This window comes from Conger conger, chromosome 9 (genome assembly GCF_963514075.1).
Source record: "Conger conger chromosome 9, fConCon1.1, whole genome shotgun sequence".
Classification (NCBI taxonomy): Eukaryota; Metazoa; Chordata; class Actinopteri; order Anguilliformes; family Congridae; genus Conger; species Conger conger.
This window is the reverse complement of record NC_083768.1, coordinates 38,222,103-38,237,214: the sequence shown is the minus strand read 5'-3', so window position 1 is coordinate 38,237,214 and position 15,112 is coordinate 38,222,103. Positions and strand designations below refer to the sequence as shown.

Sequence of the window (15,112 nt, the reverse complement as noted above, 5' to 3'; positions counted from 1 at the left end):
GACAATACATACATACATACATACATACAAATTATTTTAAACAGTGTTACTGTATGCAGCATTATTTCTGGTCTAGGCATTATTTGCCATCGAAGTCATGGTATTCCCATGAGCTTTAAACGACTTCAAACGCGTTCATGCATTGCCCTATTGCAGATGCCATGAAAAAAACCCGTATACAGGTGGAATCCTCGATGCTCTTCAATTGCTTCTCTTTGATTTCCGCTGGAACAGTATACAGTATATAGAAAAACTAGACACGGACACGCTGAAGGATATGACTGTAATCTTCTCCTTATGGTTCAGAGTTTAATCCTTTACTGCATGCCTCTGAAGAGTTTCTACATAAGCACGTACCGAAGGAAATATCACATTAGCACTTGCCTAAGGAAATACAATTTCCAAAGAGAGAGAGAGAGAGAGAGAGAGAGAGAGCGAGAGAGCGTGGTGTGTGCTCACATGAGTAATTTGTACAATGAGTTCAATATAGCCCTGCATATAGGAGGTGTGTACAAATGCGTAATTGTTGCGAAACACATGTCATATCAATTCGATGCTTTACACACATTTATATTTTAATCATTTTTATTATAAAACAATATTTTAAAAAGAAAACATACAAATGTACATACATTGTCAGTTTCTGCAACCTGTGTTTACATTCTGGTACAGCTCGATTCGAGCATTGTCACAATACCAGACATGTATTAAAACCTTAAACTGTTCAAGTCAAATGTTGCCTAAGACATAAATATGCTATTGGGCAGCATTTGTCCACATTTCAGCACGTGGATGCTGCTGCAGTTTGCACGATAAATCAAATAACATTGTACACATAACAGTGCCGTCGATGTCTTTACAGTCCCAGAACATAAAATATATTCCTGCCAGTGGCACAACAGAACATTTCAATATTCAGCGAATTATCATCATAATAATGAAGTCACTGCTGATATATTAATATTGTTATATCTACACAGTGCATATATAAGTGCTCACGACAACAGTCATGTACAGTAACATGTGTTATGAAAGCAAATAGTCAATTTTGAACGGGGAGTAGCTGCGCTCTTTAACAGCGGGAGCCAGTCGAACAGAAGAACATGTCTCAGAAAATGGTACGCCCTTCAAGGTCAGCTGAACGGGAGTGAAACTGTCCTGGGGCTTATACGCGCCACTTGCCGGGTCGGAGTAGCCACACCTGTATGACTGCATAAAATGCGCAGCGTTGGGATAGCCGTGGAACACCGGCTGCACTTGGCTCAGGCCAGCATTTGGATAGCTCATGACGTAAGGCATCACGTGGGCGATGCCGGACCACCGCGCTCTGTCCCCGGAGATGATGTTCGTCTCGGCCTTGCTATCGTCCTTTCCCTTAAACGGCGAACTAAGGATGCTTTCAATGGCGAAAGAGCTGGAAAACTTGGCATTCACGCCGTCTTTCTTGGAGGGTGCTGTTGTGATGGAGGCAGTTATTGCTTCGCTGGCTCTGCGTCCTGGAACGTCGTCCTTTCCAGGCTTTTTATTAATGCGCTTCCTCCGGCGACGGAACACCCCGTCTGCAAAGGTGTACTCGCTGTGTGGGTTCAGCATCCAGTAATTGTCCTTACCCCAGGGTCTAGAAGGGTCCCGTAGAATTTTCAAAAAGCAGTCGTTCAGTGACAGGTTGTGACGCACCGAGTTTCTCCAGCCGGTGTAGCTACCCCTGAAAAAGGGGAATTTCTTCATCAGGTAGTCGTTGATCTCCGCCAGAGTAAGACGTCCAGTTGAAGAGTCACGGATGGCCATGGCGATCAGGGCGATGTAGGAATAGGGTGGTTTGGGTCTCCTCGTGTAAGGCTTACCCTTCCCGTCAGTTTCAAGTGTGGCAGGTGCGGGGCTGTTGGCGACGCAATCCCCATCCGAACCCAGTTCCTCTTCGCCAGAGAGCGGAGAGAGCATGCTCCCCTCACCATCGCTACACACCTCCAGTGGCTTGGCTGTGAAGTGATTTCCGCAGAATACTTCCAGTTTCATGCTTGCAGTCGTTTTTATTAACTGTCAGTCCGAGTCAAGCTCTGTACTGTTCCCACTGTTCGCAATCGCCCGAAGAGTCCAGTGAAAACGGGAAGACAACTTTTTCCAGCGCAGAAAGAAAGTGGTGGGTGCTGTCACTTCTGTCGATTTACAGCTGAATCAAACTACTCGCGTCATATCTGCAGTAGTGCTAATTCTCAAACTGTTTTCTGAGACTCAAGCGCCCTGTTAAAATATCATGACCTAGGAAGACCTGCCCACGGAGGCGGGTCCTCTCCTCCCAACTTGAATTAAATTAAATTCAGTGAACGGGTTTAAGGGCTGCGCGATTCCTTACTAACCCCCCCCCCCCCCCCCCCCATTCTCCACTCACCTGTTTGAAAACAAGACGTCCCACCTGAGCAACCGGCGGCGAGACTTCGTGCGAGACAACCAGGTGGCGCACATTTATCAGACACCGGTTGTGTTTATACCCTGTCATTTCTGCTGGAATTCAAAGGATTGTCTCTTTCAAGAACGAATCACATATTGAAGAAATCTGAAAATATGGAACCCTCGCATTTCTTAGAAAGCATGTTTATTGTCACTTACCAAAGTATGATTACAACGTTTAGGTTAAATTCTCGAAAATAATTAATTATAATCACATATTTAAACACACACAACATTTTTTTAAATAAAATTAAAAAACAAAAACAAAACGAATGTATTCGCTGCCAATCTCTTGTATATTTACAACTGTTTATGTGGAGTTTAAGAACATGCAATTGAGCTACTAACGGTTATGTTTATGTAAATCCGGTTATATAAGCCTTAATATAAATACAGATGCATTCGATAATCATTAAAACACACTACAAGACCCAAACGCTGTGCTTCTTCATGAAGGCTATTCTTTTATTTATCATTTCATGATACCTCGATACCTCGAGAAAGACCTGGAAGTTGTCCAATAATTTTCTCTTCGTTTCTGAAATGATAAGGTGCGTTGCCGTTGGATTGACTATACCCCCGTAGACTGCCTGCGCGCTGGCAGTCTTATTAAAGCTTTCCTAACGTTAATCTGCTTGCCTACGAACAAAATGAAATACTGCTTGCCGTTCAAAACGCAATCCATCTGTATGGTTGGAATCCAAGGTACGCTGGAATGTTTGGGTATATAAACATTCTGACACAATTATACATTTTATCATACATGACTTAATAATCCAAAGTCTTTATTTTCATTTAAAACACCTGCTTTTTATTTATTTATTTACAGCTAAAGTTTCTAAAGGTTCGCTTTCGCGTGAGATAGTCTATTATTCTTGGATAGCTTCCCATTGGTATATTCATGAAATATGAATGTTTATCCTATTGAGGGGTAAGTCTAGCATTCTTAGGCCGATTTAGTTGAAAGCGCTCCTAAGCACGTACAGAAACAAGTTTAAGGGAGTGTTTGCTTGCACAAGCATGTATAACTTTTGTACCATAAGAAATTTAAACTTGATGGGTAAAATGACATGACATTTTCATAAGCATTCTGCGGAATGTATTTATTTTCTTTTTTTTTTACAGAAAACATCAGGCTAATCAGAAGTCCCAAAGAAGACGTACATGTTATGTGCTAATTGTAAGATAATACATTTAAAAAACGCAATCTAGTACGTTCAAGTTCACTTTTTGCATAAATGCAAAGATACCGTAAAAGGTTATTTCAGCTTGTAAGCATCAGTGGCAGCCAAGGAAAATGTATTCTCCCTCACCTACAAAAAGAAGAAGAATTAGCCTACTTGAAAATAAATGTAGCCATAAGAAAGTTTTCTCTGAAACACAATAACCATGAAGGATACCAATGTTCTTTGAGGTACTTTCCATAGCTGGTTTGCTAATGAACTTACTTCTTTCCATTTTTTTCTTCTGTTAAATGTAATTGCGTTCCATGATGTTTCTTGTAACAGGGAATTCATGCTGGGACAACACCAACGTGACACTAAAACATTAATAATAGGTTGAGTGGGATGACCTTCAGGAAGCTGGTAATAAGAGAACAGACATACAGGTGTGAATTGGGCCCGAATTACATTGCAGGCTATGTACAACATTTTCTACTTGAGCTGAGTGACAGGATTTTAGAGGAATAGTTCATACAAGAGGAAAACATAATTTGAGAACGTCTGAGTGAAAGAATGGACAGGTGCCTAATATAGCCTCCTTAGACCCTGCATCTTTACACGAAAACATTCAATTCTGGCTTCCCCAAGCTCTATAGTATTTCTCTTAACATAAGGGACATTCAATTAAAATGAAATGAAATATATTTTTGAAAATTTCATGTCAACCAAGACACTTGTATGATGCCAAATTTTTTATAAAATACCTTTCCATTCTAATGCCATTAGTATTGCATCCAAAACGAACATGTCAAGAAAAAGAAAGTAACACCAATGGGACCGAAGTACATTTTTGTTGTAGTTTGTGCCAACCATGGATAGGTGATTAACTGTCTTATGTTCAAAGGAAAGCACTTATGAATATCTACTTGGTTCACAGTGTTCAGAGAAATTATAATTTTGCACTGTGGTGGCACTGTACATGCTAACTTTAAAAAAGGAGGCTCCTGTGTTTGTTCATCTTATGAATACTACTTCATGTACATGTTCTATGTGATAATTGTCATAATTGTACCGTGTGCTAACATTATCAACGGAACGGTATGTGCAAATTTTACCCACACACTGTTACACAGCCCCAGTCTGGCTGCCGTTGTGCAGCCTTTCCCACAATACAATGTCGGCACTTCTCCTCCCCCCGCTGGCCTATTCCTTTCCTCCTCCTTTGTAAGCAGGGTCTTTAGGTCCTACAGTATGCTGCTCTATTGCAGCTCCGCTGAGCTCCGTAGGGAGTGTACAGTCTGACTCTGGTTTACACACTTTCCATTGTGCTTTGAGAAAGGGTTGATCTGTCAATAGCACCGTTTTAGTAACGTGTCATTAGCGCACAGGAAAATCGTTTGTGATGGTATGCACCTGTTGTCCTAGCACAGGTTGTCTACATTCCATCCAAAGTCCTTCTGCATTTTTTTCTCATGAAGCAAAGCACACCTGTGCCCTGGAATCTAGGAGACAAGATGAGGGCAATTATCAGCCTGGCACTGGCAGGATTGGTCTAGTGTGTAATATTTTTTTAACTGATATATATATGGTGGGGATTATCTGAGATGACTTGCGCAGTAAGATGCCTCTTTGAGAGCTTTGTTTTAGCAGCGGATCCCACACTGGGGTTCAGGATGGATCACAGGGGGCCTTCAGCAAAATGGGGGGAAAATATCAAACTGATATTCATATGTACCAATTTGCAAAAAGCCCCGCCCCTTGCACATGGGCAGGGACCCAAAAATGTTGGAACCAGATCCCCGGTTCCTCAGCTTCCTTTGTATATGGAGGTGCGGTTATTTCACGTGTAGGATTTCCATGCCATAGTGTGTTTACGCTTCTTGTGACACGCCAGGCTATATCTCCAGATGAAGTCACTGTTTTGAAGATCTCCATGTTTACTACCGATTCGCTCTAATCCCAGGGGACAATGACTCAGGCTTAAATGATACGTGCGCTGCATCGGTGCGCATGCTAAGGCTTTCAGCAGCTGATCCTTTAATTCCGGCTGTGTCTGGGGTGAGAAAGGGCAGAGCACTGCAGGTGTTAAGACACCACATTTTCCGTTTTGGTTTTTTTTACCTACACCTTGCAACATACATGCTCTGGCACCTACGTATCACACTCTGCTTCACCTTTTTACAGCTCTTCACAAAAAGGCTAGTTTTGCCTTTTGATACCAAATGTAGTTCTCTAAAGGAACCCATAGAGCAAATGCATAGCACACGTCATGACTGCTGTCACCACCACAAGGTGAGCTGTCATTCTGTAGAGCTGACAGCAGAGCACCGCTGCCAAGGCCAGCTTCCAAGGCCAGCTTCCAAGGACTCAAGTAAATTTTGTGGACCAGAGAAAACCGCTGGCTTTGGTTTCCCACTTCTGCCTTACCTACCCTGATACCAACCGAGTCAGCATATTATCTGCGCGTTATATGTAATCTCCTGTAGCCTCTTCCCACCCAAAACACGCTTCCACAGCCCTTTTCCTCACACTGTTTAACCATTAATCCAGTAAATTTACTTTTCAATTACGAAAACAAAAGGCAGTTAAAGACCCTGAGGAATTACAAACAGGAATGTGTCCCCATGCGGAGATGTGCAGATTATAATTGGTGCAGTTTCAGACAGGGTTTAGTAGGGGACAGAACTTCACAGCAAGTGATATGGCTAAACAGCTGTACAACACCTGGACCTAGAAACAGGCAAGAGGAAGTAGAGTATGGACAGGTAGAGCTGGAATGCGCTCTCTCATCTTAGATAAACAATTAACATGGCTCCAACGCCCCCCATGTCATGGAGTCCAGCAGCATTTGGTTTGCTAGCAGGCGGTTTGGGAGATTAGAAGCAGGTATTCCCAGAATGCTGATCTGATAAGAGTTCTTGTGTGTCATCCGTCAGCAGTGCACTGACACAGGAGATGCGGGGTGACGCAGGCCTGTGGGGTCTGACCCGGTCGAGCCCACGGCTCTCTACATATTTACCGCTGGCCTTTTACACACAGGGCGCAGGGTGTGGAGATTACGGTGCATCGCGTGCAATGACTGCAGGTATGTGCACAGACACGCACGCACATGCACAAACATACACATGTACATAATACAGCGGGCTCCAGAATTATTGCACCCTTAACTTAAAGGAGAAAAAAGGTTGCACATAATAAACAACATCGATAACCCTAACCGTAACCCTAACCCTATATTTTATGTTCAAACATACAGGAAAACAATATTATTTTCATTCAATACATTTACACTCATGTTCCAATGTTTTTTATTTAGCAAACTACTTTTTTCTGAAAACCACAGGTGCCTAAATGATTGGCTGCCCTAGCATTTATTATAAATAAAATCAAACAAAGTGAAATTGGCAATACAATTTTACTTTAATTTAGTTAATCTCTGTCAAAAATAACTATATTGTGTCATTCCATCACTTCCTGTTTCACTAGAGTATAAAATTTAGGTAACAAACATATAAAATTCCTTTGTCAAACATCAGCATGGAAAAAGTGAAAGAACTGTCAATTCAGAAGACACAGATGGTAATTGACCATCACAAATAATGGGTACAAAAACATACATAAATGGTTAAACATACCACTCAGCACTGTAAGTGCAATAATAAAAATGCGAGGGGTCAATTGCAATGTACTTAGGTTGAGGCCATTGATTTGCTGCCAGTGGTCCAGGGGTTTAAGATCAACGGCACCATACATTTCACAAAGAAGCAGGAAATCTTGGCAGAAAATCTGGTTGCCTCTGCTAGGAAGCTGAGACTTGGTCAGACCTGACTGGTTCAAGCTGGTACACACACACACACACACACACACACACACATATAGACAGACACTCTTCAGTAAAATGTCTGACGTCAAGAATTGCTGCTGTTGCTCCCCTACTGATTGTAAACAGGACCCTCTGGAAATGACAAAGGAACATTCCAATGAAAAAACTAAAAACTAAAAAACCTAAAGACCTAAATCAGTAGTCCACAGAGAATGCATTCCATAGTTTGGGTTGCTTGCCTTGAAATGCATTCATCCATTCTCCTGCCTTTGATGGTAGACTTGTCCTGATGATGTGATGTGTATCTTTTAGATGATATCTGCAGTAGCCATATAAGCCATGCCATAATGTAACTTTCACAGAGCTGTGAGGCTATTTCAGCTCAGATTCCAGGTGGAATGCAGTGTTTATCTCTTTTAGCAGCATACGTTTCCTGTACTGCTTCAGAAGGCCTCATCTGGCTCTATGCATAAATGGAAACGTAAATCATACCTGCCTGAATGTCTAAACCGGTCTGGTGTTGCTTCAAAACAGCTAAAATCGTAAAATACTATTGCAGAGACATGGATTAAGTGTTGACTTCTGAAGTATTTTAATAACATAAACTGTTGTAGTTAATTTCCCACCCTGTCTAAAAATATAAACGTTTTCAGATCTGTTGACTGACAAGTCAAACGGCTTGTCTACACGTCTGTATTCAGTTCAGTGTCTGTTGGTACACGTCTCTCACTAGGGCTGAGGGTTTCACCTCTCGAGTTCTAAATAAACACAGAAATACGGAGGAACCGAAAAGCACGCGAGGCTGTAGTTATGTTTTGAATTCTCTGTTGAGGATTCCACCTTTGAAAGCGGTACGATAATGGAAGCGCTTCAGCTGCTATGGAGCGCGGACCGAGTCAGCCTGTGGAAATATGAAGGTTAAGCACTCCACACTAATACCAGACATTTCTTTGTGTAACTTACAATGAGTAGAGTACATTTACCTGCAAGGTAGGTCACGTTCCATTCAGCTTACATCTCAGACGATAATTACCATCATTACAGCTCTGCGATTCTCTTTAAACAGTTTTTGCGAACCTCCACTCCAAGTCTTATCTTTATAGTTTAGAGTGAAATGTGTCATTTCTTAGTCACCATAAAACCAACGTTATTTTTAAATGAAAAAATAAAAAAAATACACTTTTTCTTATTTGTATTGAGTCTTTTTATAATATGAGGATGGTCAGTGTTTGAGGAGATTCATCAAGGAACGACCATAAATTCAACATGCCAAACAGCCGCAGTACGAAAATGCCACAATGCGGCATTGTTCATAGCACCAGTGTTGTCATATTTATAGTATGTCGAATATGATAATAAATAATGTCCTATACTTCTGTATTCAATATTTCTGCTGGCTAATGTTTAATGTGATAAACATTAAACAGCACGAGAGAGCGAGAGCACGTGTTCCGACCTGTCTTTGGCTCTGAGATGTTGCTATTTTAGTTTTGTTGAGTCTTTACCTTAGCAACACAGCAAACAATCTTCCAAATGAGTTGCAAAGGCTTCAAAGCTGTCAATTAAAGTAATGAGGTATGAGGGTTATCCACAGGTGACAAGGAGGAGCTGGCATTCTTATGCCATTTATAGGTGTGAACAAAATGGCTAGTGTAGGATGTGTGTGTGTGTGTGTGTCTGTGTGTGTGTGAGAGAGTGTGTACTGGTTCTGCATTTGTTTAACTGTGTGTGTCAAGAAAATGGGCGACACTTAAGGGGTTAAAATGATTAAAAAACGCAAAAAACTGTTAAATAAAGCCAATACAATAATTTAAGCATTAAAGGTGGACATACTAAATACAGAGAAATTCTGAAATTAATGTAATTTTTTCAAAGATTCAACATCCATCCATCCATCCATTATCTGAACCTGCTTATCCTGAACAGGTCGCCAGTCCATTGCAGGGCACACACACCATTCATTCACACACTCATACCTACGGGCAATTTAGACTCTCCAATCAGCCTAACCTGCATGTCTTTGGACTGTGGGAGGAAACCGGAGTACCCGGAGGAAACCCACGCAGACACGGGGAGAACATGCAAACTCCGCACAGAGAGGTCCCGGCCGACGGGGATTTCGACCCAGGACCTCATGCTGTGAGGCAAAGATTCAACAATTCACTCAAATTGTGATGCTGTTAATATAATTAGTAATGAAAGATTTGTATTAAATAAGAAAAGAATGCAAAATATAAGCATTTTAATTTTCCCACTATAGTTGCAAGCAGAAAAGATCAACGTCAAAGTTATAAAATGATCTATAAAAGGTGTGTAATTAATTTTTCTTGTGTGAAATCCCACTCTTTTTTCACAGTCCCCATGCATACCTGTAAACCACAGTTTACTTGGCACCATTTCCCTCTATTCTTTTGGAAGGAGGAGCTAAGCCCTACTCACGCATACCCCTTGCACGAGATACTTGACTGCCAGGACTCCACAGAGCTGCCCGTATTTTTAGCAGCCCCCCTCCCAGCCCCCAGAGGGGAATCAGGGAGGCGTGTCCTCAATCAGTCTGCCTGTCCCACACAGTGTGGGTGTCAGTAGACAGGCTCTGATCAGTCAGTCTGCCTGTCCCACACAGTGTGGGTGTCAGTAGACAGGCTCTGATCCCGGTGAAAGGGGGATGTAACGTTATGTAAACTGACTATGTTTTGAACAGAACACAGGGAGGTGGCTTCTACCAGTGAAAGTTGCAACAGCTTCCCCACCACAAAGTCACAGTGGAGCTCTATTACCATGTCACTGTATGCCAAAATGGATCACATATGTGACCCGTACCAAGTTTTTATGAAAACAGAAGGAATTATACTTCACACACACAAAAAACAAAGCTGATCTGGAAGTAATTTTTGAATTATTTGTCGTGAAAGTTGCACTGTTCAGAACATGGTGAGCTAACTTTGTGTTCGGGACATGGTGAGCTAACTTGATGTTTGGAACACGGTGAGTTTACCTTATATCACGCTGAAGGTTCCAGAAATGGATCTTGTAAAGCAGCCAGGCCCTGTCACATCTGTAGGCATGCAAGCCAATCCCATCTCACCAGTCCCAGGAAAAACGCAGTGGAGATTCAGACCATGGGGTCAACCTTAGATCACCGGTCAACTTTAGAGCTGTATAATTATTATGTGTTCATGGACCATGGGATGGGAGTCATTGGAGTGGCAAAGGGCATTTGCGTTTTTAAAAAGCCTCAACCAAAAGGGCCCTTTTGCTGTCTCAGAGCAGGGCACATACTGTTGGTTTGAGTCTGTGGACATGCCTGGCCCTCCTGCAGTTCATCATTCGTTGTTGCAGTTTGCCTGCTGGGCATGTTCGATCTAACACTCACAACTTAATTTACTTAAGTTCAAATATTACATGGGATTTGGGGGTTGGTTGAGGGGAGGTAAGGTAAGCACAAAAGGGAACATGACCATATATGCAAAGCTAAATATATATCTTTGAGATCAAGTTTTCTCTGTTCATTGAGTTCAGAACGAAGAACACGTTTCACATTTGAGTATTTAACAGACATTTGGATATTTAACAGGCACTCTTGTTCTTTACATGCAGTACGTTTACATGGAGGCATATTTACTGAAGCACTTCAGGTTAAGTAATTAGCTCACGGGTACAACTGCCATGCCCCACCTGGCAATGGAATCTACAACCTCAACATAACTCTGCTTATTTAAGCACGCAATGGGATTTTGACTTAAGTCCAGTACACAGGCAGTGGAGACCTGTGTGTTCTAGCAAAGAAGCTATTTGTCTTTTATTTACTTATGGCTTATGGAGCCAGTGGGGGTCTTCAGCAGGGGTCCTGCTGGGGGTCTGTTGTCAATTATGTTCACAACACCCCCAATCCCCCACCCCACCCCACCCCTCCAGGTGTCTGAGTTTCAGGAGCAGAATGCTTACACCTTACATGTGCTAAATCATAAATCTACATAAGTTGGACCTGCCAACCGCATTACCTGTCTCTATTTAAACATGCAGTAGCAGGTCAGGAGTCTGTAATCACTGCACTGACAAATTACACACTGAAGGAGCTATAAATCTTTCTCTCTATTCAGCCTACTGATTGGCTAATGATAGTATTATCATTAATCTCTCATGTTGGGCCCTCTTTCACTTGGTGATTAATGGGCTCCAGTTCTTTTGCTCTATGGTTTTTGGACTCTGCTTACATGAGCTGATAGTGTCCAGGTTGTGCATTACATTTCGGTATGTAGTTCTAGTCTTTATGAGCCCAACTGCAGATATGAGCAAAAATATGTGGAACCTTCAAGTCATGTTAAAGTCTTTCTAAGATGCTTTGTGTACGGGTATTGGCTAAATCAGGGGGTTCAAACCTTTTCAGGGACCCCCATCCATCCAATAATGCTGCAGTGATAATAGTTAATTCACCTTCCATCATACATTCTGCATTCTTAAAACCTTCATGTCCATCACTGTTATATAGACAATCCTGTGTAACACCTTTATTACAACAGTATAAACTCTTTATAAAGCGTGAATAGACATTTACTCTATGTACAGTTGGAGGACATTCCACCCTGGAAATTGAATACTCCACAAGAAAAATATAAAAACACTTGAATCCTTTTCACTGTATAATTAGTGAAAGAAACACTTGAAAATATGTTTATGTGTTTTCTGTTTAGTTTCTCTGAAGTCAGGCTACTCATGGCCTGGAACCATACCCCCCTACCCAAAAAAATTAATCGTCACACAATTGCATCTCTCAGCCAATAGATACCTGTACTATACTCCCATAAAACAAATCATTTTAACATTGTAGCCATACTGCCAAAACAAGGCACAGCATTTTTAAAGCTTTTAAAAACTTTCAGTCAATCAGCCGATCAATCAATATACAATAAATCAACCATCTATCCATCCATCCATCCATTATCCTAACCCGCTTATCCTGAACAGGGTCACAGGGGGGCTGGAGCCTATCCCAGCATACATTGGGCGAAAGGCAGGAATACACCCTGGACAGGTCGCCAGTCCATCGCAGGGCACACACACCATGCACTCACACATTCATACCTAAGGGCAATTTAGACTCTCCAATCAGCCTATCCTGCATGTCTTTGGACTGTGGGAGGAAACCGGAGTACTGGATTGATTTAATTCCACTTGCTTCCATTTCAGATTAAGCTAACTCAAATTTTCAGGGGAAAAATGAGGTAACCTTAATTGCTATCTTTTAATCTTTCATGTATGCCTTAGCATCACTTAAAATAAATATTTCTAATACTCTAATACTCACATGCAAATAAACAAATGGTAGCTATTTATGTAGTTACACCTGATGAGTCTGCTATGTAAACAAAAGACCAAGGTATGTGTGTGCCATCATACATGAAAAAAATATTATTTAGAGAGAGAGAGAGAGAGAGAATGAAAAAAAGGTGTTAGCATGGCCTAGCCTGCCCTGACGGGTATTCCACTTGTTTGCTTGCGAGAGCGTTGGTGCCGCGGGCGATGTTCGTACAGAGACAAGGAAAGCTCCCTGATGGTGAGGCTCTTCCCCCTCAGGTGAGGTTCGCTGAGATAATATCACAGTTACTACATAACCTGTTTGGGTTACCGTCAAACACCTTGCAGCAGCAGCAACAAAAGGCTATGCGTGATAAGAGCACTAGCAACTCCCTTCCAGTGAACCCGTGGCAACACAGCCTTTGCACGAAACAGCCAGACGGCCCATTGAGCAGTGATCTCTCTCTCCTTCCCCCCCTCCTTTTCTTTTCTCTCTGCTTTTACAAGCGTGAAGCTTTCCCAGGGCAGTCTCCACTTCGCATGGATATCTGGATTTTTCTCTCGGGCGATTAGAAATACTATGAGGAGTACTGAAGGTTGTTTTCAGGGAGATTTAAAAAAAAAAAATTATATTTATCGGCCCTTGTTTGGTTTACAGAAAATAAATCCATAATTCCTAAAAAGAGTGCCATTGGACTTTCATGCAAAACTGTTTTTGCTATTGCAGTGGTAATTGCTGCTGTGTTTGTGATTTCATTCAAATTATGATGGTACTTGTCAATAGTGTTCATTGTCTGAAGATTTAAAATGAATTTGAAATAAAGTCGGTGTTGATGGTGGGCCTCAGGAAACTAAACGTCCTGGTGGTCCCTGTGGCTGAAGGGTTGTGTAACCAAAGTAGAGAAAGGCACACAAGGTTGAAATACATTTACAGCAAATGCAGACGCCTATCAGTAATGGAAGGAGTTACACATGTCAGACCAAACTGAAGCTGACAGCTGAATTCAATAATATTTTGTTCCGTTGTATGCTCTGTCAGACCCCTTCTGTGTCTATCTGGAGAGCTCAAGAATTCTCACAGTTCCTGTGTGCGTGCGTGTGTGTGTGTGTGTGTGTGTGTGTGTGTGTTTGTATTGTCTGAGCATGTGTATGTGACTGTGTGTGTGTAGTCACTAATACTGGGCATCCTCTGTATCCTATTATACACACAACCTTCTCATGATGGCTCACATCTCTCTGCCCACCACACAGGGTCAGATATACACCCCACTTCATCTATCTGTGAGGAGTGTGCCTGTGTGTCCGGGCCTGTTAGCCTTAGCCTGTGGAATGCAAGGCTGTCTTCTGGCATGGCTCAAACACAGCCCCCACACAGAGTGGCCCCGTAACACAGGGGGAAGAGGAGAGGGGGTAGAGGAGAAGGGGAAGAGGAAAGGGGGTAGGGGTCTGCCAGGGTTCCCACTCTGCTTATCAATGTGCTTACTCTCTTGGCAACCCTCCTGGAGGATAATACAGAGAGGCTCGTTAGCAGCGGGATTCCCAGGAGTGTGAAAACCCCCTGGCCTCTTTTGTTAAGCATGGAATAAGCATTTACCTTCATAGGTTTTGAGTATCACTGACATGTTTCCTTTTTTTCAACAACAGCAGGGTACGTCAGCACATGATGTAATGCCCCGCAGGGATTCCGTCCCTCAAAACGGCACAAATCTTCTCACGTCCCCTTCAAGCATACTGGGAGATGACGCAGTTTGGGCGAAAGGAGACGTGCAACACCACGCAGAAGTGCAGATCAGAGGTTTCCAGATCTTTCTTTGTGCCATCATGGATGTTTGTGACCTGAACCAACGCTTTTGACATGCCACCATTTCACTTTTTTTTGTGAAGCACCCAGATTATTATACATTTCTTAGTGGAGCACCCAGATTATTACACATTTCTTAGTGGAGCACCCAGATTATTACACATTTTTTGTGAAGCACCCAGATTATTATACATTTCAAGCAGAGACTCACACTGGGGTACACAAAGCTCTGAGAAGATTCGGTTGGGTGCTCGCATACGCCGTGCCCGTGATTTGCCCGCGGAATCACAATCATTTTAGCAGTGATGAAAGTCTGGGTTTTCCGTTGACAAGGGAGAGAGACAGGGAGGGAGGTTCTTGGAGGACATGATAGGAAAACGACAGGGTCAAGAACTTAACCAAATAAAAAGAAAGGGCTTCCCTGTTTCTTTGTGTCTTTGTTTGTCTCCTTTGGTCACAGAGATTCGTTTCAGAAAGGTGAGTCTCACAGTGAAAGGGTGGGTGCCCTTGCACCTGGGCCTATATTGGGTTACACCTGTTGTCCTGGCCTGGGATGGATTACCCCACACGCTCTAAAAATAG

The 15,112-nt window shown here is 42.3% G+C and overlaps 1 protein-coding gene across 1 annotated transcript; it reads right to left on the bottom strand.

Moving 5' to 3' along the window:
- Nucleotides 1–617: 617 nt before the first annotated feature.
- On the bottom strand, nt 618–2,213 carry LOC133137798 (forkhead box protein Q1-like). Its single transcript, XM_061256144.1, has one exon. It carries the CDS (start codon nt 2,014–2,016, stop codon nt 1,027–1,029), a length of 990 nt encoding a protein of 329 aa, XP_061112128.1. The 5' UTR covers nt 2,017–2,213; the 3' UTR covers nt 618–1,026.
- Nucleotides 2,214–15,112: the final 12,899 nt, after the last annotated feature.